The sequence below is a fragment of the Anomaloglossus baeobatrachus genome, chromosome 1, assembly GCF_048569485.1.
Source record: "Anomaloglossus baeobatrachus isolate aAnoBae1 chromosome 1, aAnoBae1.hap1, whole genome shotgun sequence".
NCBI lineage: Eukaryota > Metazoa > Chordata > Amphibia > Anura > Aromobatidae > Anomaloglossus > Anomaloglossus baeobatrachus.
In genome coordinates, this window is record NC_134353.1 from 573,721,435 (window position 1) to 573,747,303 (window position 25,869).

The window sequence follows — 25,869 nt, forward strand, 5'->3', positions numbered from 1 at the left end:
TTCAAAGAAATGGCGCCCGGAGTCAGCGCATGCAGAGATTGAGCTCTTGGCTGAATGGCAAGCTGAGATCTCATCTGCACAAGCACCAATTTTTTGAACCCTGAGATGAATGTCTTTACTTTTACCATTTTGCGGTAGATCCGATGTTTTGGCTGCCTCTTATTGAATTGTATTGCAATGATGGGGTAGCAAAAAAACCTGCATAATTATGGCATGTTTGATTTTCTTCTTCTTGCTATGCTATTTACTGATTGGATAAATTTATTCTATAGTTTAATAGGACCGAGTTTTACAAATGTGATACCAATGTGTACGAATGCGATACCAATTTTTAATGGGGCCAAAAGGGGTAATTTGAACTTGTTTTTGTAATGCTTTTTTCATAATTTTTAAAAACTTTTTTCTTCTCTTTTTAACAGTATTTAATAATCCCCTAAGGGAATTTGAAGCTGCGATTGTCTGATTGCTTGTGCTATACATAGCAGTGCTGCAACACTGCTGTGTATAACAAACATTACGGTTTTCTATGAAAACTAGCAAAAATCCTAGAAAAAATTACGGTTTTCTATTTTCACAGTAGATTCACAATTACAGGCACAAAGATCTTCAACAGATTCCCTGCTGTCATAACCTATCAGCACCCTGTGATCACATCACGTATGTGCCAATGGGCAGTGAACAATGTGCCTCCTGTTGATGTGTGTTAAATGCCAGTATCAGAGACTTACAGTGGCATTTAACAGGTTAACAAGAACATGATGGCTGATTAAATAATCCGTAATCTCCTGTGAAAAATGCGGGCTCAGGGTGCAAGCTCGCATGTTGTAAAGATGCAATATTCTCTAAATCACAGACTTGGAAAGACCAACTTCTCTTGCTATGGCTGTTAGGGTCACCCCTTTGGCCTTCATCTGGACAACCTGCTGCTGGAGGGTTTCAGTCACTTTGGAACAGCACACAATTTTTCCAAGGTCAGTGCAAACTGGAAAGCTAGGCTGCCAGTTACATAGGGTTTGTCAGATAATTAAGGAAATTAGCACCAATAACTTGCAGGTATCTAAAAGTATTCTCTAAATTTGATCAGTGTTCTTTTCCATTTGTCTCATTTACATTTTTATTATGTGCTTTACAATAAATTCAATTTATGAAATAAGCTTAAAATACTGCTAGTTTACTCATGTTAGGATATAATCACATAGGGCTACACAATGACCTTAACTGTGTGTTCTCTAATTTTGATCTCCAGTGTACTTTGGTAAGGCTGCAACCCTAAGACAAATCCTTTTTAAAGGGAATCTGTCAGTAGGTTTTTGATACTTAATGGGGTGGTCAAACACTAACATTTATTTTAATCCTAAATGTTTCTCTATTTATTGTAATAATCTAATCTCTTTTCAAATACACTTCAATTGAAAAGTCCCTACCGTTCCCACTATCCTCTCTCACTGCTTTATTTTTTTGTTACGTACTTCTCATTTGATCACGTTTCATTTGAAGATTCTCAGCGCAAGCTAGAAAACCTAGGTTAGTGACCAGAAAGGAAAAGATGAAAAAGCATAAAAGAGCAGGATCAGACCACACATTGGCCATTGCTATTTTTATAGGAGCAGTTTCCTAAAATATTAGGTGTAAAATTCTATTATTTTGCAATTTACATGCATTTGGGAAATAAAAATGGTAGCAAAGGGTATACGTAGTTTGCATATGTAGCTGTGTGCACCATAAAATTGTACTTACGACACAGGCCCATGGCAATAACTCTGAATGCTTTCCAGTACTCGGGGAGGAACTACTTCCTTGCAAAGGTAATGGTGGGCATCTGCCGTCAATCTGTAATACCCATCAATAAGCGACACAAAGGAAAGAGCTTCCTTCAGTGATGTAAATTCAACCTCCTAGAAAAAAAATAATTTAAAAATGTTTTCAGAAATTGCAAATTACAATCAGAATCTCTCAATTGCAGTAAGGTAAGCAGATCACTGGTGGTCTTGTGAGATAAAAGTATACATTACAGTGATGAATGGGATATGGTGAATGCGTCTAAAACATTGTGCTTTATAAATCCCCATCTCACCACTCCTATTAGAAAGCATTCCTTAAAGCTGTGATCCACTACTTAAATACTGGTGCCTTAACCCTCGCATAGGTCATAAATCAGACTGAATGGGGGTTTAGCAGTGGACATCTCACAGATCAGCTATTTTCAGTAATAGATGGATGTAAACAGTGTATAGAGCCAGAAGAGCATAGCTCTGTACTCTGTGTAGTGGCCAGTATCTAAGAAGGGCTACCATGCTGTGTGCAGAGCCATCCGGTCCAGACTTCCTACACAGTTTACATATGGCTGCTTCGAGAGCCAAAAACATCCAACAGGTCTAATGATAGGTCATCAACAAAACATTCGTGTTGGTCTAACACCTGCCACCCCACCATCTAAAAAGGATAAGTCAATAATAGCTCATCCCATTTAATGCTGCAATGTTTTCCACTTTCACTTAAAGGAAAGAAAGAAAACAAAAATGCGGTTTGTAATTTAAAAAAAAGATGTACGTTCTATGAGGAAGGAAATGAAAAGTGACAAAAACACAACCCTTTTCAGGAAGAAAAAATGTTTAGTTTTTTTTCTGTGTGTTTCAGTGTAAGATAGCCCCACGATCACTTAAGAACAGTATCCGACACAGGAAACCTGACAGTGGTAAGATTTGTGAAAAGTCAGTAACCCAGTACACCACATAGTAATCAGTTACAAAACACCGATATTAAGTAACACCAGCATGTACACAATGTGTATGTCCCACAGTGCACTTCTCTAAGGCTGTTTACAATACATTTCATGGTCTATGGAAGGGAGAGAATCTGTGCTCCTGAGCGGCGGGTATGTGCGCCCCTGAGCATCAGGTATGTGCGCCCCTGAGCATCAGGTATGTGCGCCCCTGAGCATCAGGTATGTGCGCCCCTGAGCATCAGGTATGTGCGCCCCTGAGCATCAGGTATGTGCGCCCCTGAGCATCAGGTATGTGCGCCCCTGAGCATCAGGTATGTGCTCCCCTGAGCATAAGGTATGTGCGTCCCTGAGCTTCAGGTATGTGCACCCCTGAGCATCAGGTATGTGCGCCCCTGAGCGGTAGGTATGTGTGCTCCTGTACTGCGGGTATGTGCACATCTTAGCATTAGGTATTAGTGCCCCTTCATCATATTCTGTGTACTGCACATTGGCTTGTATGGGCTCTTTTAAATAAGCAAAACTAAAGACTCTTTTTTTCTTCTGCTCTCAATATCTATGAGTTGTTGCTTTAAACACTGATATGGTGATTATTCTGTATGTCCTGCATGTCTCAATTATTGTTTCTGTGGTATGTCCTGCATGTCTCAATTATTGTTTCTGTGGCTTTTCACAGTCTTTTTGCAGGATCTAATGGATCTAAAAGCCCGCGAAAAAGCGTGGGAGACACAATTGGACCGAGTGTTTGAAACTGAAGGGGATGAGTTACATAATTTGGGTTCCAGGACTGTCCTGGATCGCATGAGTGGTCTTAAATCAATGCTCAATAGGAAAACGCGCCTATGGTGGAACGTGGCTTTTATGAAGAGATATGTTGAACGGGGTCTGGTTCCGAGGGGTCTGTGAGTCAGGGTATTTCCTTCCTTTGTTGTGTCGGAGGAATCTTTTAGGAAGAGGTGGGAGGAGGCTGCTGCCAGCTGCTCCAACACCTTTATGAAGCTCCTTATTGAGATGAATGAGAAAACTATTCATGACTTAGAAATAGAGATATCTGACTCTCAGGCCCAGTTGTCCTCGGAACTAACCCCTGATGAATTAAGTAAATATAATGAGTCGTTAGACAAGGATTTCTCCAAATGGGAGAGGGAGATTTTGAGCATTAAAACTAAGAAGTACCAACGGGATGTTACGGACTATAAGAATGGCCAGATTTTTCGATGGCGGGGTGCTTCCCAGAGCAAGAAGAAACATCATGCCTCATCACTGTCTGTTTCGGCATCGTCTGTTTCCTCACTGGAGGAAGAATCAACATTGGAAAGGGCTAGGAATATTAGACCAAACACGAGAGCCATAACAACCCGGAACAAAAATGTGCCGGCTCTTGGTGGTGGGCGTGGGACTCCTTTTCCATCTCAGAGGAAATAGGAGGTAATCAACTTATCTAAGCACCAGCTTACCTCAACACAGCTGGAGGTCCTTAAGCTGGGACTGACTTTTGTTCCGCATTCTAATTTTAATGTTTTTACAGTGATCAAGGACCTTCACCTGTTCCTGCGGAAGCTGGTGCTGCACAGGCTACACTCCAAAAAGGATTTAGGAGAACCATCTATGTCAGCTATGGAAGAAGAAGCCTTGGCGGCACTTGAGGAGCTGGAGGAGGAGTCCGCAGGCCACCCACCAGGTAACTTCCCCCGTCACGTGATGCCAAGATCAACTACGTTCCCCCCTCTGTCACTTTGCCCTCCGATACAGATTTTTGGAGACCTGGTTACCAAGGACATCCAGGAGCTCTCCCGGAGAGGAGGTACCAACAACCTCTCATCAAAGCAAGAGCAGGCATTGAGAGAATTACAGGCTTTGGAGGGAGTGGTCATCAAACCTGCAGACAAAGGGGGGAACGTCGTGATTTGGCCGGTGGAACTCTATGAAAAGGAGGCATGGCGGCAGGATCGGGAGGCTTATACGCCCCTCCATTTCAACCCAGTGAAGTCCTATGCACACGATCTTGAACAGATATTGTTGAGTGCTTTTGAGGCAGGAACTATTCCCAAAAAGATATATGAGGGCCTCCTCGTCAGATCGCCAGTGGTACCAACTTTTTACCTCCTCCCAAAGATTCATAAGAACCCCAATATACCCCCAGGGCGTCCTATTGTCTCGGGCATTGGAGGGCTTTGTGATGTCACGTGCAAGTTCATTGAACACTATCTGCACCCACTTGTTGAGACACTGCCCTCCTATGTCCGAGACACTTCGGACGTCCTGAGGCAGTTGGAGGGTCTGGTGCTGGGGGAGGAAGTATCACTGGCGTCTCTGGATGTGGAGGCACTGTATTCTAGTATTGGCCATCAGGAGGGACTCAAATCTGTGCAATTTTATCTGGATGCCAGTAATCTTAATGGGTCCTTGTCTGGGTTGGTCATGGAATTGTTGGAGTTTGTGCTGACGCACAATTTCTTCGTTTTCCGGGATCGGTTCTTCCTCCAGCGGCGCGGCACGGCGATGGGGGCGGCCTGCACGCCGTCTTACGCAAACCTCTTTCTCGGCTTTTGGGAGAGGGAGGTTTTCAGGGACGGCGTGCCGGCGAGCTCCCATGCGCAGTGCTGGCTCCGCTATATTGACGACGTGTTGGTTGTCTGGGGGGGAACCGGTTCTGAGTTTGAGGATTTTGTGCGTCAGCTCAACTCCAACGATCTTAACATCTTCTTGACTTACCATATGGGTCCACGGGTCATCGATTTTCTGGACATCCGGATCTCAATTGAACACAGCGGCATGGTATCTACCAATATCTTCCGCAAGCCCACGGCGGTGAATACTCTCCTTCATGCCACCTCGGGACATCCACAGTCTACAATTAACGCTATTCCGACTGGCCAGTTTTTGCGGTTGCGTAGACTGTGCTCGTCGGATCGAGTTTTTGAAGCTGAATCACGGGACATGAGGGAGAGATTCGCCAATAGGGGCTATAGCGGTAGATCTATAAAACGGGGGTACCAGCGAGCGAGATCCTCTCAACGAGATAAATTGTTGGCGGAGAAAAATATGTCAGCGACAAATTCCAAACCTGTGGCCAGGTTCATCTCCACCTATTGCCGCCAATGGGACCAAATAAGAGGGGTGCTGAATAAACACTGGGGGGTCCTCCAGACGGACCCCTCTCTGGCTGGATATCTTCCAGCACGTCCTCTGATGACAGCCAAAAGGGGTAGGAGTCTTAGGGACACTTTAGTACACAGCCACTATGTGGTTGCAGTCCCCCCCTTTTTGGCTGTGGTCCCCAACGGGTGGGTTGTTACCCATGTGGTAGCTGTCGTGGTTGTCAGAATATCATTCGGGCCACCCACTTCTCTACAGCCGATGGGAAGAGAGAGTTCCAGATCCGAGAGTATATCTCCTGCAGCACATCTGGCGTAATTTATTATGCCATGTGTGGATGCGGCTTGATATACGTCGGGTTGACTTCCCGCGAACTCAAAATACGCACAAGAGAACATGTGCGTGATATTCTCGCAGCCAAGGAAGTTATAAACCCAGACACCTTGAAAACAATACCCCGACATTTCAGAATGGCTCACAATTGTGATCCAAAAACTCTGAAGATTCGTGGTATCGACAAGGTCCACATGGGTATCCGGGGTGGAGATATCAAAAAACGACTGGCACAGATCGAATGCCGCTGGATTTTTACTCTGGGAACCATGTCTCCATATGGCCTCAATGAGCGCCTCACCTTTGCACCTTTCTTGTAGTCCGACTTCTCATGGGGATATTTAATTCTGTCCCCTTCTTAGCGTGACCTGCTGGTCTGTCATGAGATATTGATATATGTACCCCTGGTTGAGTTTTATTGATCACCCCTGCGGTCCAGTCCTTTGTTGGGGCAGCTCCTATGGTCCTCAATTTTAACAGTGTGTTTTTTCTTGTTTTTATCTAGTTATTGGGCACCTAATTCCATCTTCCTCGAGAGGCCCCCCGGCCCCCTTCTCCCCCTTCCCCCCCCCCTCTTTTCCCCCCTTTCTCCCCCCTTTCTCCCCCCCCCTCCTTCCATCATTCCCTTTCATCCTGACATCTGGTCCCGTTACTGCACTTGATTGGATGGATTGCAACTATCAAGAATTACAATATGATCATCTATATGATGGAGTCCGATACACATCATGGATAATGAAGATATGGTGTGCTAACATTATCTTGTATATTTTTAGTCATATGGACCCCCATGTAACAAATTCCTGTATGAATTAATTTTCTAAAAAATAATTGACTCTAATATTTGTTGCATGTGTTAGAAAGAAATATTATGATACTCTGTCTCCTTCCCTATCTGTTTCCTATATCAGTGGTTTGATGGGGTAGGGTAGCCTCCCCTATATTTCCTTGATTTTGTTTGCTTTTCTTCCACGGTAATTAATCATCCTGTGGCATGGGATAATTAATGGATGATGATTTTTATTATCCTTTTGGTGCTCTGCATGCTTGGGTAAGCAGCATGCGCCCTTGTTGAGGAAGGAGGGGTAGGTGTGCTGTGATGTACCATGGGGTATGCCCGTTGCCCTAGCATCACCGTGGTGAAATGCCTGTGGTGACTATGGGGCGAGCGATTCCGGGCCGCATCACATGGAGAGGATTTTCCTTACCATAGTGGTGAGTAACATTTCTCCTGGATTCGGGAGGTGGGGGCGAGGGAGAGAGGCGCTACCCTGTGACGCGCTGTGGGGCGTGCCTGTTGTCCGGATACTGCCGCGGTGGCGTCCCTAACAGCGGGACCGGAACTATACTGGTGACGTCATAGAAAGTTTTTCTTCTGTCCGGTCGCCGCTGTGGACGCTGGATCCGGGCAGGCTTCCGGTCTCCGGGGCTTCCCATGACGCGTCCATAGAGGGGGTAGTTCTGAGGTGATTTGGGTGCCTATTTAAGGTCAGAATACTCACACATTTTCTTATCCGTCCCCCGACGAAGCATACCTAAACGCGAAACACGTGTTGGGACGCCGGTCCCCCGGTGTTTACCCCGGTGTCTAGTGATCTTTAATTGGTGAGTAGCGCTGCCTTTGATTATATGGTTCTGGAATGTTTTTCCACAATTGTGGATCTCCTCTTATTATGATGTGATGCAGCCTTGCTCTTTCGTCTTGGGTAACCACCTGTTAATATGCCTTAGATCACAGTTGAGGAATATCTATCCCTCTTTACTCTCCGGGACACGTGGGGTTCTTTCCCCTCCAGCACCTTTCCCTTGGTCCAGAATAAATATTTATGTAATTTTTGTACCCAACAGCACTTTAATAAAATATTTAATATTTCTAAACTTGGCTTGTATGGGCTCTTTTAAATAAGCAAAACTAAAGACTCTTTTTTTCTTCTGCTCTCAGTACTGCACATAGTGTATTATTTATTATCAGGATTATATCTTGCATTCAATGTTCTACATAAGTAGTCAAGTGATTCTGCTTTTCACGTTTATTTTTCAGAACTGCTAAATTAATTATGGAGGGTAGCAGTCAGGTTGCTGACAGATCTTAAAAAATCCAGCTACTCAAAGAGCAGCACAAAATTATAGATCAAAGGGCACTTTGAACATGAGCAATGCCTAACATGACGAGCCCAGACACCTCCCAACATGTCTGCATGCATCTCTGCAAGTGTGTGGGGTCACACCATCATTGGCACTACTCAACTCCGATGCTCTATGTTTTCATGAAGTGTTGCGGGCATAATAGATATGGCAGTTTTAGCAGAGCAGATAAACATCCATACACCTCAAGAAGAATGAACACATTGGTAAGGCCTCATCCCACCGCTACCACCTTCTACCAAAACTATTTGTTCAGTTTTCTCAGGAGAAAAAATACAAAAATACATTAACAGTCTATGTGGTAAAGTTTTCAACGTCAGAAGCATGAGTTGATACATTAATTCAGAACATGGAACAAATTGAATATTTTTTTAAGTAACGTTAAAGAGTTAGTCCCATCTCCAAGATGCTGTCCTAATATGTAGTAGGTGTAATAATAATAATATTAGCAAATATCTACAATTAAAAATGAGGTATAGATCTACTCATTCACTATGTCGCTTACCTTATCTGTAGGGCACTGCAGGACCTTACGTGTACATGGTTACGACCATGCATATAGTGACAGTTCGTTAGTTAGTTGCTCGTGGTTGTAACCATGGATACCCTAAAGACCCGCAATGTCCTGCACATGAGGTAAGTGAATCAGAACTATACTACATTTCTAATTGTAGGTATTTGCGAATATTATTATTATACCTACTACATATTGGAATAGGATCTTGGAGATGGGAATACCCCTTTAACTTCTCATTTGTCAAGATACTGTATCACAGTGATTTAGATCTTCATTTACATACACTACTCACAAAAAGTTAGGGATATTTTGCTTTCACATGAAATTTATGTAAAATGTAAAAAGTTCACGATACAGTGATATTTTATCATGAAGGTAGGACATTTAAGTATAAGCATGCAATGGGATTTCCTCATCTCAAACAATTTATTGAAACAAAAGCCAACAACAGTTGCAGGTATACCCCCCAAAATGTCACTGTCTCAATTATTAGTCATATGGCCTTGAGCATCAAATACAGCTTGACAACAATGTTTCATGCTGTTCACAAGATGAGTTATTGTCTGCTGAGGCATGGCATCCTACGTTTTCTGAAGGGCGGCCCTCAGGTATTTGAGGTTCTGGGGTACAGAAGTACAGACTTACGAGCCTCTACACAGCAACTCGGCTAATCCCATAGGTTTTCTATGAGATTCAGGTCTGGAGAAAGTACAAGCCACTCCACTTGACATACCCCAGTATCCAACAGCCGTTCCCTATTTATGTGACCTTGATAAGCGGGAGCACTGTCGTCCATGAAGATGAAATTAGTCCTCTGTTGTTCATGGAGAGGCACAATGAAAAGGATTAATGATGTTATTCAAGTAGTTGTAACTTATCACTGTACCATTCACAAAGTTCAGGGCAGTTCTGTAGCCCACAATATAACACCACCACCACCAAAAGCTTGTATGGTGACAACAGTGGCAATTGCATAGAACTCTCCTTGACACCTCCAACATTGTTGGCAGCCATGATTTTTGCTCAGCGTGAATCAACTTTCATCAATGAATAGCACTGAGGCCCACTGGTCCCTCATCCAGCAAGACGATAACACTGGTGGCTGGTGGTGTGTCAGGTACCCTTGCAGGTCATCTATCCCACAGACTACGCTGATGTAAACAGTTTTGAATGATCTGATGGGACACTTGAGTGCTTCTCACCTCCCTTATATGTGCCTGGATTTGTGTGGCATTCATCATCTGTTTCTGAACGGCCTTGTTCACAATGAAGTGGTTATCGGCGTGGGATGTGGCCAAGAGATGTCCACTTCAGTGCTTTTCTGTGACTCTTTCAATCTAGCGGAGTCAATGGTTCCTTCATAAGGTGAGCTGGCTCTTCTTTTTTATTTATTGACTCTTTCAACCTCTGCATCTCTTTTGGTGTTTTTTATGTATATACATATGTGACGCCCTGGCCTTTCAGGTCGTCACAAGGGTGCCGTGCAATCTGCCCTTCTGCATGGTACCCACTCCTCCATGGTTACGAGTCCTGCCAATTTGGTGTTGCCACCAACAGGTATACCTAAATCCTGAGGAACACTCTGCACCACACCCACCAAACACCCATTGGGCAGCCTGAGGGGAATAGGGCCAACAAGATGGAGGGATGGAAGAGGGAGGGCAGAGAAGTCAGTTGAGTAGTTGAGCAGTGAGACAGCGGTGACATGACAGGTCACGCTGTGGAGCTGGGCTCCTTTACCCGTCCCAGGTGTCAGACGTTGGCCTGGCCAGAAGGAGCTGGAACCCCAGTCGCAGGGGGTAGTGACAGGGGGCACGGTGCTGCTACAGGGAGCAGGCCAGCTGCCTTGTGCTACAATCGGGCAGGGCACGACGGGGTACGTGAGCTCTAGGCTGGGAAGAAGCTTCACGCAGCCCAGTAATTCACCAGACGGGAAAGGAGTCATCAAGAACCGTTCCCCACCCGCTCCAGAATCGGGGTACTAGAGCAACGAGGGGGATAGGATTTCCCACAACCGTCCAGAAAATCCCAAGCGTGAACCCTGAGAGCAAGCTCACCCTGCCAGCCACGCAGGTGAGCGGGACCCGAGTAGTTTTAAGCGAAAGGGATCTATACGAAGGACACACTGTGCCAAGGGACAAGGCTTCAAGCTAACCAGTAACACCAAAGGGGCACGGACCCAGCATGCTCAACCAAGGGAGACGGAGCATTCAAGAGTTTGGAATACCTGGTGTCAGCGTCCGTGACTTTGGACTGTGTGAGTACCAGATATCCCTTCACCCCCAACGGGTTCCCCACTCCAACCATCACCGAGTCCCGGGACACCACTTCCCCTGCCCACGGAGGGCTTAACATCTCGAGCTGCCACGCCATCGTCCCCGGGCTCCCCCCCAACCGGCATCGGTGGTCCCTCACGTTACCACACACCGTGGGTGGTGTCACGAACATTATCCCATTCACCACCCAAAACATCCCCCCTTTTTATTCCTGGTAGCCGTGCGACCCTGCCTCGGATCCAGAGACCCCTCGAGCCACTGTGGATCCGGGTCCGAGCAGCCAGTCGGCTGTCGCGGGGGCGGCACACATATATGATAGATTAGTGTAGGGACCCACAAAAATGAGGATCCGTGATGTGAATTGTGGGCTTCCGTACTTGGCCATATTACCTACCAATATCTCATATATTTATTCTTTTGCTCAGAATATTTTATACAGGATGCAGCCAGGCCTCTTTATGTTAGGCCTTGCAAACTATACTCACTGTCCCTGCATGGAGCACATATATAGTACTGGCGCAGCCCGCTTGCATCTATTGTGATGAGGCGTAACTAATAGGCTGCAAACCAGATACTGTGAAACTGCACGTGTGAACAGTGACCTATGCAAGCCACAAGTGTACAATTTTACCATCTTCCTGATGATGATGCGCGGGGGGCAGTAAATACAGCCGCACATGATCACACCAGGCTGTAGTTGCCAGGGGTGATCATGCGGGCTGGCTCCTCCACCCATCATCCCGCCAACCTGTCAGCGCCAGCTTGAGCGCTGAGAGATGATAGGTGGGAAGATGCATGCATATGAAATGAGCAGGCCCACGTGGTCACGGTAGGTGCTGCTACAGCCTGCGCATGCCGCCGATGACCCGCTCCACTGCGGCACCCTCATTCCCCGCAGCCATGCCCTGCATTCAGACTATAAGACACCCCCCCCACTTTCCCCCAACATTTGGGGGGAAAAAAGTGCGTCTTATAGTCCGAAAAATACAGTAAAGCTGCTAGAATGGCCCAGCCAGTCACATGACCTGAATCCAATAGAAAATTTATGGAAGGAACTAAAGCTCAGAGGTGATAGAAGAAGCCATGGGACCTTCAGGTTTGAAGAGTGTTTGTGTGAAAGAATGGCCCAAAATCACACATAAGCAATGCATGCCACTAGTTTTTCCATATAGGAGGCGTGTTAAATCAGTCATCACCAACAAAGGCTTTTGTACGAAGTATTAAATAAGTTTCAGGAAGCATGTTAAATACTTTTTCCCTGTGTCATATCTCATTAACGTACATAACTTAATTTATGGACATCTATGGTTTGATTTGTTTGCTTTGGTGAATTGGATGGGTAGTTACCGACATCTGGTTAGAAGTTAATATAAGTACCACCTTTGGAAATATATTTATTTAGAAAATTGGTGGTGTTCAATACTTACTTCAACCAATGTATATACAGTCATATGAAAAAGTTTGGGCACCCCTATTAATGTTAACCTTTTTTCTTTAAAACAATTTGGGTTTTTGCAACAGCTATTTCAGTTTCATATATCTAATAACTGATGGACTGAGTAATATTTCTGGATTGAAATGAGGTTTTTTTGTACTAACAGAAAATGTGCAATCCGCATTTAAACAAAATTTGACCGGTGCAAAAGTATGGGCACCTCAACATAAAAGTGACATTAATATTTTGTAGATCCTCCTTTTGCAAAAATAACAGCCTCTAGTCTCTTCCTGTAGCTTTTAATGAGTTCCTGGATCTTGGATGAAGGTCTATTTGACCATTCCTGTTTACAAAACAATTCCAGTTCAGTTAAGTTTGATGGTCGCCGAGCATGGACAGCACGCTTCAAATCATCCCACAGATTTTCAATGATATTCAGGTCTGGGGACTGGGATGGCCATTCCAGAACATTGTAATTGTTCCTCTGCATGAATGCCTGAGTAGATTTGCAGCGGTGTTTTGAGCGGTGTTTTGTCTTGCTGAAATATCTATCCCCTGCGTAACTTCAACTTCGTCACTGATTCTTGCACATTATTGTCAAGAATCTGCTGATACTGAGTTGAATCCATGCGACCCTCAACTTTAACAAGATTCCCGGTGCCGGCATTGGCCCCACAGCCCCAAAGCATGATGGAACCTCCACCAAATTTTACTGTGGGTAGCAAGTGCTTTTCTTGGAATGCCGCGTTTTTTTGCCTCCATGCATAACGCCTTTTTGTATGACCAAATAACTCAATCTTTGTTTCATCAGTCCACAGGACATTCTTCCAAAATGTAACTGGCTTGTCCAAATGTGCTTTTACATACCTCAGGCGACTCTGTTTGTGGCGTGCTTGCAGAAACGGCTTCTTTCACATCACTCTCCCATACAGCTTCACCTTGTGCAACGTGCAAAACTTGCTGTAAATTTGTAACTCAGTTTACGAGCAAGCTTTGCTGTACGAGCAAAATACCGCACACACTTCCGGTTCTGTACGCACAAACACACACATATTATGCTCACATATCCTCCGTTCCCTCGCCGGCCCGATAACTGGTTCTTATAGTCCGCCGGTATGTGGATCCGGTAATCATCGCGATCGATACAGAAGCTGCCGCTGTGGTTCCGAGAGGCAGATCGCTGACCAATCAGAGCCACTGACGTCAGCGCGATGACCAATCAGAGGCAAGCGGCTCATGCCAATGATGACAGCCGCTGAAGGCCTGACAGTGCCAGCCCTTGCTTCGGCCGCCATGGTTACCGGCGAACTGCAAAAACCAGGCTGGCGAGGGAACGGAGGATAAGTGAGCATAATGTGCATGTGCATGTGTGTGTGTGTGTGTGTGTGTGTGTGTGGGTGTGTGTGTAATGGCACAATAGGGGACCGGGAGGGGACATGCTACAAGTTGTGGAACGAATTGTCTGCATTCCAATGCTTTCCTTGGGAAGTAAATTGGTTTACGAGCACACTCCCAGAACAGATTGTTCTCGTGAACCAAGGTTACACTGTATACACATTTCATACAGGGCAAGAATGGCATACATTGTTTCAATGACACATTGCTACAAGGGACAATATATACTCCACAGACTACTGGCTGTGAGTGCACATACAGCCCATTTTAGAACAATATTGGATTCCGGTAGAACAAAAAATAAAATATCAAAAGAAAATTTTTAATTTATAAGGTTTAGCAACTTACCAGAGACTTGTTGTCTTGTTTGTGGATAGTCACAATTCGGCTTTCACTGGAATCATCTTTGCTGGCTTGTTTAATGCTTACATCAATTATATCTGGAAAATCACAGTAGGTCTGCAGGTCCTGTCATGATAAAACATATTGGACTATACTTAAAAAAGAAAACAATAAAAGAGACAAATAAACAATTATTAAAGAGTTAGAAAGCTAAATATTTATTTCTGTTTAAAGTCAATCCGTCAGGTCATGTAACGCTTTTAACCTGCAGATAAAGGGTTAATAGTGTTATGAAGGTGCCTAGCTGCAGTACTGAAAGTGCAGAACCCGGAAGAAAGTTAACTTTATTTCTCCTGGGAGCTGCCAGCTTTCAGTCATACAGGCGAGACAGCGTAACTACAGTCACCGTTAAGAACACTGGTTTGGGGAAGGTGATCATCAATTCATCATTAGATTGCTTTTAACACTAGAACTACTGGACTCGTGACATCTATATAGAAATACATGGTGCAAGGTAGTCAAAATGACTACCTCAGTAGTTCTAGTGTTAAAGGTCTGTTCACACAAATTGATAACACTGCGTTTTTATTCTGCAATTTTCCAAACAGTTGCATTACTATTGCATTTTTACCTCCATCTCGTACATCACACCAAAAATCACAGTGCAATTGCATTATGTGAACACACTTTAAAGGGAAGGTGTCGCGTTTTATTTTTGTATTAATAATAGTGATTATGAAATCAAGTATTTTTAATACAAAATTAAATTCATTGTTTATTTAGTTTATATTTAATTCTAGTTTTACTGCAGCACTGGGGGCTGCCATCTTAGATTTGCTGTGAGTAACGACAGCCCTGTGAGTAACCTCCTTTATGGCATCCCTTTATGCATAGAAGACAGTTGTTGGACTGCAACCCTATACTTAACACAGGAACAGTGTCTGTTGTCATCTGGACGCGCCCCCTGGGCTGTCCAGATCACAGCAGAGGGTGAAGATCAGCACCATCTTTGTGGAGCTCACAGTGTATGCTGTGTGCTCCACTTTCCCCTGTCACCCACCGGGATGGATGGGGTTAGTACCAGTGGCGGCCAGCAGCACTGTATATGGGCGCGCGGGATACTGTGAGGCATTGGGATAAAGTCAGTGGGTCATTGGGATACAGTCAGTGGGTTATTGGGATACAGTCAGTGGGTTATTGGGATACAGTTAGTGGATCACTGGGATACAGTCAGTGGGGCATTGAGAAACAGTCAGAGAGTCATTGGGATAAAGTCAGTGGTGTATTGAGAAACAGTCAGAGGGTCATTGGGATACAGTGCGGCACGGGATATAGTGGAACATCTGGAAGAAAGAAAGGCAGCAACACCGTACTTCAGTGTTCAAAGTTTAATCTTGAACACAGTTCAGATACATCAGGAGTGCGGGGAGATGGGGAGAGGCAGTGGGGTGAGGACGACGGCACGCCGTTTCGCACAAATGTGCTTCGGCCGTGCCTCTCCCCATCTCCCCTCCACTCCTGATGCATCTGAACGGTGTTCAAGATTAAACTCTGAACACTGAAGTATGGTGGTTGCTGCCTTTCTTTCTTACAGATGGATTCTACAGATGGACTTATCTTTTAAGGATTGTGCACCCGTACAGACTAAAGGGTGCTTTACACGCTGCGACATCGCTAGCGATGTCGCGAGCGATAGCACCCGCCCCCGTCGTTCCTGCGATATGTGGTGATCACACGCACACACCTGTTCAGCGACGTCGCTGTTGCTGCCGAACAATCCCTCCTTCAAGGGGGAGATGCGTTTGGCGTCACAGCGACCGCCCAATAGAAGAGGAGGGGCGGAGATGAGCGGCCGGAACATCCCGCCCACCTCCTTCATTCATCATTGCCGGTGGACGCAGGTAAGGAGATGTTCGGCGTTCCTGCGGTGTCACACATAGCGATGTGTGATGCCGCAGGAACGACGAACAACCAGCGGCATGCCCCACCAACGATATTATGAAAAGGAGCGGCGTGTCAACGATCAACGATTTTTGACGTTTTTGCGATCGTTGATCGTCGCTCCTTGGTGTCACATGCTGCGATGTCGCTAACGACGTGACGGATGTGTGTCACTAACGACGTGACCCCGACGGTATATCGTTAGCGATGTCGCATAGCGATGTCGCATAGCGATGTCGCAGCGTGTAAAGCACCTTTAGTCTATCCCAAAAAAGTACATAATAAATAGAGACGACTGAGGATTTCCAGCAGTGCCCGGTGTTTCTCCTGCATTTGGCTTACAGTGGAACACTATGCAGCTGACCTTAGTGACACTTTATACATATTAGGATCACTTTGCGGTCACAAACAAAATGACTCCGCACTGTAATCCTAAACTTCATTCTCGCTTATCTTTTTGGAAACACCCAGAACGAGGGGGAGCTGTGACAACACACAAAGGAGAGCAGATTTCACCCAATTTTACGGCAGCTGTAATGTGAGCTAGTTCTATAGTAGCTGTACAGCAGGATTTCAGCAGCTGATCCCCCTAGTGTTTAAGAGTGGAAAATATCAAACTTTTTTTTTAATATATATTTTTCTCAATTTAAATAATATTTGTTTTTAAGAGAACATTAAAACATTAATACTTTATATTTTTTCAGTTATTGAAATTTTTTTTTTTTTATGACACCTTCCCTTTAAAGGGCTGATTCACGCATATTCATTATTGGCCACGATATTATCGTGCTCATTTCAATTTCCCTGCTCATCACAGCCGATCATCTCCCTGCTCTCTCCTCCTTCGCTGCAGAGCACACAAGCAGGAGGGATGCTGGGCTGTGACGAGCAGTGAAACTCCGCCCACAGCCCAGTCACTCACAAAGTCTGAGGCCAGCCGCGGTGATGTCAGGTGAGCAGGAAGTTGACGTGACATCACCGAATCCCTGAGGTCATGGAGCCTGGGGGTCAGGCGACGGGGACGAATGGACCGCAATAGCGCTGCTCACAGACACTATTGGCAACATAAGGTATTTAAGAGAAACCTTGTTTCTCAACATAATATCGTTGTGGCCAATAATAAGTATGGATGAACCACTTCTTTAAGGATGTGTTCTTTTGATTTGCTTTGTGTTTTAGCTGGGCTTAACACCCCTCTTTGATTCTAGACACATGATTGAAATCACATATACTGGAAATCAAATGGATGACTCTTTACCTGCTCATCAAATGGATCTTTGTCTTTAGATCTGCCTCTTGAAAATCGAATACCTTCATTTGCAGTGACCACAATTGTTGCAAAAATCTCTCCTCCTGAAGGATCTCGACAAGCTTCCTTAACTTCAAACTGTTCGGAGTAAAAGGCTGACTGCAAGTTTTCCAGGTTTATGAGATATTTGAGTTTTAAGTCTCTGGCAGTAGCTTTGCATTGGCTGAATTGTTGAATGAAACTTCGGAATCTGTATCGGATTCTCTTGCGAGTCAGAATATGATAGTCTTGGATTTTGGCACGAATACACTTCGGTAAAAATGTCTTATAGCTGCACAAAAATAAGAGTGCGTTAATTTACGGTACAGAAACAGAAATCTTGTGAAAACATATATTCAAAGTCTATTTCACCCTATAAAAAAATTGTTCAAATTGTAATTTCAAAACATCTACAACCTTTGATAGCTCTATTAGTGTCAATGTAATAGATTTATGGCTAGAGAGACAAAAAAATATATGGGCTGTCTCAATATGGCTTGTTTAGGAATGACTGATGGTTCAGAGAACCAGCAGTGTTCTGTTCCTGGCCTGAACTGTGCACCCTCGCACTCTACTCGCAGAGGCAGCTTTATCTTCGGAGCATTGGAGGACCATGGAGCACAGGAGACGTGAAGCTTCCGAGCAGCCCATTCAAGCTCTACAACAAAAAGCTTGTAACAGCTGCGCTCTTTGACTAGGTGACTGGCTATCGCTGGTTTACTGCAACATAGGTAATTAGCAGTTTACAAAATTTAAAATAAGACCAAATTGTAAAGTTGCTTGTTCTTACAAGCCTTTTGCAATTGTATCCATTTCAGAACTTGAGAACGACCGTAAATAAAAAATGCAGCCAACAGTAGATACCACAATGGACCTTTTGTCCTACTTTTTAATGGATGTTACAATAATTATATAACTTAACATAAAATGTGTCTTCTAGCGCAAATACCTGTGAGCATTGTATATTGCAATTGGGCTTTCAGCTTTTTCACTGGCCATACGCATCATGTCAAGGACAGCCATGCCGAGGCACTCCTCTTGTGTTTCATGTGTTATGGGTACGGTGATCCAGCTATTCAGAAAATCATCTCGCCACTTTAAATTAAATAAAAAAGTTTAGCAGAATGATGGCATTTCTCTATGGTATACAAACTGAAGTAATCAGAGATTGTAAAATTAAACTTAAGGTACCATTGTTATGATTTTAGAAATAGCGTGAAAAGCTGAGATGATGGAGCACATCTCCACTCAGATAATACAACCTACAGTTAGAATATAAGAAACAGCTGTATGTGAGAGGTAATGATAAAACAACTTTTACTGAATATATTAGGCCATTCTATTACAATAACTAGAAAATATGACTAAATAAATAATGGATAAAACACAAAATGGGTATGTAGATATCAAATAAAAAAAAAACACCCTGATAAGGTCATAAGGGTATCCACCAGCCCAAAAGTAGGTCTTAGGCATACATACCCCATTTCCCCGAAAATAAGACCTACCCTAAAAATAAGCAATAGCCTGATTTTTTTTTTATTTTTTTATAGGATTTATGCAGATGATCAAAATATAATATAACCCCTACTCCAAAAATAAGCCCTAGTCACAGTTCATATTAATTGAAATAGTGTTCAGGAAGCAATACATGTAAACATGTTAAATCAATTGGTAATAGAATGCAGCAGGAGAGATAGACCATTCAATAAAGGAAAGCAAACACAAAAGAATATCACTCAAAAGACCCGACGAGACTCCTTGCAAGAAGGGTTGTCAACTGCCAGGCTCTCTCACAACCCTTATTTTTGGGGTCTTTTGAGAGCTATACTTTTGGGGGTGTCTGTTTTTTTTGGTGAAGGGTCTGCAAACCATACCATACAGTACAGTCAAGAAGTATACCATATTAGCCAATATAAGGGCAAAAAAAAAGAGCTATTCCATAGAGTACAAGAAAGGAATCATAGACGACTCTCAGGGAAAAAATCTCAACACTTTTTCCAAAGAGAAAATGCTAGATATCTGAAAGGTCTGAAGTTGGTGAACAGAGTGCGATAACTTCAGTCAACAGGTTACAAGCGAAATGCTAAGAAGCTCGTGTGGATCAGGTCAGCAACACTTATTTCCTGAGCTGGAAGACATGATCTGTGAATGGGTTGCTGACAATAGAGCAGCCTTTGGTCACGACTAAATTTGAATAAATGTTGACTTTTTTGTTCGAGAATAAATGTAGATTACGTTATTCATCGAAAAAGAAGAAGACATCCCCGGAAAATAAGCCCTAACGCAACTTTTGAAGAAAAAAATAATATAAGACCCTGCCTTATTTTCGGAGAAACACGGTAGATAGTGACAACAGGGAAATAGATTTCAATTTGCATGCAATGTTCTAGATAGGTAGTCAAGGGCTTATGTCTTTCACCTTTATTTTTCAGAACCGCTGAATTCATTATGGAGAGCAGAGATAAGGTTGTATACTCTATATGTGGACGTATCCTAAAAATCCAGCTACTCAAAAAGCATGCTGTCAAGGTGGGGAACAGCACTATGGATTTCATTTTTATAGTTTGTGTAGCCATTATTAGAATATTTTTTTTCTCTCTCCTGAGTACTCATTTAAGTATTTAATTTCTCGTCAGCCCCAACTTTTAGAAAATTAAGAATTAAAAAGTGCCCAAAAAGATCAATGGGCTGTCAGTATAAAGTCGAACACAGGACAGGACATATCATCCAGAAGATACTTTCAACTATAGGCAAGAGGTGAGGATTCTGAACTGCTTTTATTATCTGAAAATACCATAACAGGGTATACTAAATATCTTTATTAACTAAAAACAATAAAGCTTCATAGCTTATTTCCTTATTCATTCCACTTCTGCGTACCACATAAGAACAGGGGATACCTTATCCGTCATGACTTCATGACTGGCTGAGGTGGGAATACCCCAGAAAATCATCATGCATAGAAAGAATCTATTCTTAATACGTAACCGTCGTATTAATTTTTATTTCATAAATCAATAGTACACATGAAAATAAGCAACTCTGTAATATATCTTATCAGACAAATCTGCTTCTTTCTCTGTCATAATTGATCAGTCATTATCAAAATTCTCAATTCTGAGGTAAAATCTGTATCAGTGACGACTTTCCCATTATTGAGATAGGAGATTGGTGCTGATGAGATTCTATGTAGATAGAAGAGGGCAGAGCTCTGCCTCTAGCACCTCCCTCTTCCCCTAGTTCCTCCCTCCCCCGTCCTCATACAATCTCATCATTAACAACTGCCATCTTCCATCTCAGTAAGGGGAAAGTCTTCACTAGATTTTACCTAAGAATGTTGATAATGACTGATCAGTTTTTGCAAAGAGAAAATCAGATTTGTCTGATCAGATATATTACAAAGTTGCTTATTCTCATGTGTACTATTGATTTCTAAAACAAAAATTAAAACGATGGTCATGCTTTTCATTTCTGAGATCAAGTGCAGGCTACATCTCCATTATAAAGCAACTGCCAAACAATTGGCTTAGAAGGAAATGTAATGTCATAAAATGGCTGAAATTTATATCAAGACACACTTTCTTTGTAAATGTTGGAAACCAAAAATATTCTAGATATATTCTTAAAGTGCCTGAAACAAAATATAAAACAAATACACTAACAATTTGGGGGTAAATTACACTACAGTTCAAAAGTTTGGGGTCACCCAGACAATTTTGTTTTTTTTCCATGAAAAAAACATACTTTTATCTATCAAATGAGTTGCATAATGAATAGACACTATAGTCCAGACATTGACTAGGTTAGAAATAATGATTTTTACTTGAAATAATAATTTTCTCCTTCACACTTTGCTTTCGGCACAGAATGCTTTCTTTGCAGCAATTCCAGCTTTGCAGACCTTTGGCATTCTAGCTGTTAATGTGCAGCGGTAATCTGGAGATATTTCACCCTATGCTTCCAGAAGCTCCTCCTACAAGTCGGATTGGCTTGATGGGCACTTTTTGCGTACCATACGGTCAAGCTGCCCCCACAACAGCTCAATAGGGTTGAGATCTGGTGACTGGGCTGGCCACTCCATTACAGATAGAATACCAGCTGCCTGCTTCTTCCCTAAATAGTTCATGCATAATTTGAAGGTGTGCTTTGGGTCATTGTCTTGTTGTAGGATGAAATTGGCTCCAATCAAGCGCTGTGGACAGGGTATGACATGGCGTTGCAAAATGAAGTGATAGCCTCCTTATTCAAAATCCCTTTTACCTTATACAAATCTCCCACTTTACCAGCATCAAAACAACCCCAGACCATCACATTACCTCCACCATGCTTGACAGATGGCATCAGGCACTCTTCCAGCATCTTTGCAGTAGTTCTGTGTCTCACAAATGTTCTTCTGTGTGATCCAAACACCTCAAACTTCGATTTGTCTGTCCATAACACTTTTTTACAATCTTCGTCTGTCAATTGTCTGTGTTCTTTTGCCCATATTAATCTTTTTCTTTTATTAGCCAGTCTCAGATATGGCTTTTTCTTTGCCCTTCTGCCCTGAAGGCCAGCATCCCAAAGTCGCCTCTTCACTGTAGACGTTGACACTGGCGTTTTGCGGGTACTATTTAATGAAGCTGCCAGTTGAGGACCTGTGAGGCGTCGATTTCTCAAACTAGAGACTCTAAGGCGGGCTTTGCACGTTGCGACATCGGTAACAATGTGTTACCGATGCTGCAGCGATAGTCCCGCCCCCGTCGCACGTGCGATATCTAGTGAAAGCTGCCGTAGCGATTATTATCGCTACGGCAGCTTCACACGCACATACCTGCCGTGCGACGTCCCTCTGGCCGGCGACCCGCCTCCTTCCTAAGGGGGCGGGTCGTGCGGCGTCACAGCGACGTCACACGGCAGGCGGCCAATAGGAGCGGAGGGGCGGAGATGAGCAGGATGTAAACATCCCGCCCACCTCCGTCCTTCTCATTGCAGCCGGGCGGCAGGTAAGGAGATGTTCCTCGCTCCTGCGGCTTCACACACAGCGATGTGCGCTGCCGCTGGAGTGAGGAACAACATCGTACCTGTCGCACCATCGGCATTATGGAAATGTCGGAGGCTGCAGCGATGATACAATAACGACGCTTTTGCGCTCGTTCATCGTATCAAAAAGGTTTTACACGTTGTGATATCAACTGCGAGGCCGGATGTGCGTCACTTTCGATTTGACCCCATCGATATCGCACGTGCAATGTCGCAACGTGCAAAGCCGCCCTAACGTACTTGTGTTGTTGCTCAGTTGTGCAGCGGGGCCTCCAACTTCTCTTTCTACTCTGGTTAGAGCCTGTTTGTGCACTCCCCTGAAGGGAGTAGTACACACAGTTGTAGGAAATCTTCAGTTTCTTGGCAATTTCTAACATGGAATATCCTTAATTTCTAAGTGCAAGAATAGACTGTCAAGTTTCACACTAAAGTTCTCTTTTTCTGGCCATTTTGAGAGTTTAATAGAACCAACAAATGTAATGCTCCAGATTCTCAACTAGCTCAAAGGAAGGTCAGTTTTATAGATTCTCTAATCAGCAAAACTGTTTTCAGCTGTGCTAACATACTTGCACAAGGGTTTTCAAGGGAATTTTAAACATCCATTAGTCTTCTAACACAGTTAGCAAACACAATGTTGATTATGACTAAAGACCCAGAGTCTGAAACGCGTCAATCATAGGAAATTTTCTCCTCACCATGTAGTTTATCTACTAAGAATTAAAGATGATTTTTTAATCTATACAAATTTTTGTCTATATCGACATTTTGTGCTTTATTCCCTCCCTACTTTGATTGTCTATAGCCTCCCTTGTCTACTGAGCACCGTCCTGGAGTCTCCATCCAGCTGAATTTGCAACAAACTGGTGAGCTGAAACCTTTTTTTTTTTTTCTCTATTTTGAGTTTATCAAACGCAATGTACCATTAGAACACTAGAGTGGTGGTTGTTGGAAATAGGTCTCTCTACACCTATGTAGATATTTCATTAAAAAAAATCAAAAGGTAGAATAGTCATTTACCACATTAACAATGTATAGAGTGAATTTTCTGTTTAATTTAATGTTATAGCTTCATTGAAAAAAAAAATGCTTTTCTTTCAAAAATAAGGAAATATCTAAGTGACCCTAAACTTTTGAACTGTAGTGTATGTCATGGGACTACCATTTTCTGGGTAAATACGCTTGGTACAAGAAGAAATTCCAATAAGAAGGAATACCTTTAAGCCCTGTGCGCACTTACCGGATTTTGCCGCGGATTTTCTGCGGATTTGCTACATGTTTCGCTGCAGAAAATGTTCATAACATCTCAATCACAATTGCATGTCAATTCTTTTCCGCACATCGCTGCGGGATTTCACTCCATTGACTCCAATGTAATCGTGAAATCCCGCAGGGAATAACGCAGGCAGCAAATTCTGTGCGGTTCACTGCGTTTTCCTGCGTTATTCCCCGCGGTATTTCGCGGTTTACCTCCGGTAATGTACATCGCTTGCCTGCGGTTTGCAGGGAAGTGATGTCATTACAGGAAGAGGAAGCGGAGCAGAGAGTAAACACACACAGATCACACTCACACACAGACATCACAGACATAGAACACAGACAGAATACACATAGAAATCAAACGGAAATATAGAAAACAAAACACGTGGGCTCAGCTGTATATTTACCGTCCAGCTGAGGTAAACACACAGCGGCGGCCCGGTATTCTCAGGCTGGGGAGGGCGAGGGGCAGGGATAATGTCCCCTGCCTCACTCCCCCTCCCGCAGCCGAGAATATCAGCCGCAGCTGCCCCGGGACTGTCGCATGCATTATGCGGCAGTACCGGAGTGTCCCCGGCTTGTCCTGCTGCCGTGTAGCAGTGGCAGTCAAGGTAATACAAGGAGTTAATGGTGGCGGATCACCGCCATTAACTCCAGGCTTGATCATGGCAGCGTCTATGAGACAGCTGACATGATCAAGCCGTAACTAAAGTGAAAAAACACACACACACCGAAAAATCCTTTATTTTAAATAAAACACAAATAAGCCTCGTTCACCCTTTTATCAACCCCTCCTGAAACAAAACTCCGACGTAATCCACAGCTCCGGCGTCCTGCGATGCTTGCATCCAGCCGCGACTGACACAGACACTGCTGAATGCAGCCTCGCAGCGAGACAGCAGAGGTAACTCCAGGGCATTTCCCACGGCCGGTAATATGAACTTACTACCGACCGTGAGAAATGCAGAGTGTGCTCACAGGGACTATCTATCTATCTATCTATCTATTAATCTATCTATCTATCCCTCCGTCTGTCTATCTATCTATTCGTCTGTCTATTTCTCTATCTCAGAATGAAATGACTTTTTTTTTTTCTTCTTCAATGTGCTTTATTGCATTGAATGCAATAAAGCACGCGGCAAAACCGCGAACAATGCCGCGGTAAAACCGCAGCAAACCGCATGCGGTTTTCGGGTGCGGTTTGCCGCTTTTTTTTACAGCGGGTGCGGTAATCTTTGAATACCTGTGGAATTTTCTTGAGAAAATTCCATTTTCCAGTGCGCAGAGGGCCTTAGGCCCTGTGCACACTTGCCGGTTTTTGCCGCGGATTTGCTGCATGTTTCACTGCTGGAAATGTTCATAATAGCTCTGCAGTGATTCACCAGCAAATCCTATGGGAAAAAAAAATGGTATGCGCACTATGCGGATTTTGATAGCTGCACGTTTTGCTGCGGGATTCCCGCCGCAAAAACAATTGCATGTCACTTCTTTTCCGCAGGTCCCTAGGGTTTCGAGGGCTGGCAGATCAATCACCCACGGACTCTGGGTCGGCGGAGGATTGATCACCAGTATCTGGCCAGATGCTGCTACCCATATAAGGTTTATGGGGAACAGAATCTGGCCCAAAGGGGTAGGAGCAAGCGCTCCAAACTCACCGATGACCGGGCGGCTGTCACACTGCTCCCGCGGCAGCTCTTTCATCTTCCAGAGCCGCCGCTCATTATTCCATCTCGTATTCACTCCTTCCCTGCTCACCGGTGGCTGTGATTGGTTGCAGCCAGACACTCCCCCACGCTGAGTGACAGCTGTCTCAGTGCAACCAATCACAGCAGTCGGTGGTCGGGTCTATAGCGTATAGTAAAATAAATAAATACGTTAAAAAAACGGAGTGCGGTCCTCCCCCAATTTTGATAACCAGCCAGGATAAAGCCTCACAGCTGGGGGCTGGTATTCTCAGGCTGGGGAGTCCCACGTTATGGGGAGCCCCCCAGCCTAAAAATATCAGCCAGCAGCCGCCCGGAATTGCCGCAGCCATTAGATGCAACAGTCCCGTTGCCGTGATGCGGTGGCAATCTGGGTAATGAAGGAGTTAAT

The 25,869-nt window shown here is 43.9% G+C and overlaps 1 protein-coding gene across 3 annotated transcripts in view; it reads right to left on the reverse strand.

Moving 5' to 3' along the window:
- The window catches only part of JAK2 (Janus kinase 2), a 329,829-nt gene that overhangs the window by 75,465 nt on the left and 228,495 nt on the right, over positions 1–25,869 (reverse strand). For all 3 annotated transcript variants that reach the window (XM_075317543.1, XM_075317563.1, XM_075317553.1), the window contains exons 5-8: positions 18,443–18,588; positions 17,464–17,785; positions 14,271–14,390; positions 1,738–1,895 (exon numbers count right to left, since the gene is read on the reverse strand). In XM_075317543.1, coding sequence (XP_075173658.1) covers positions 1,738–1,895; positions 14,271–14,390; positions 17,464–17,785; positions 18,443–18,588 — 746 coding nt within the window. The remainder of the gene's footprint in view (positions 1–1,737; positions 1,896–14,270; positions 14,391–17,463; positions 17,786–18,442; positions 18,589–25,869) is intronic.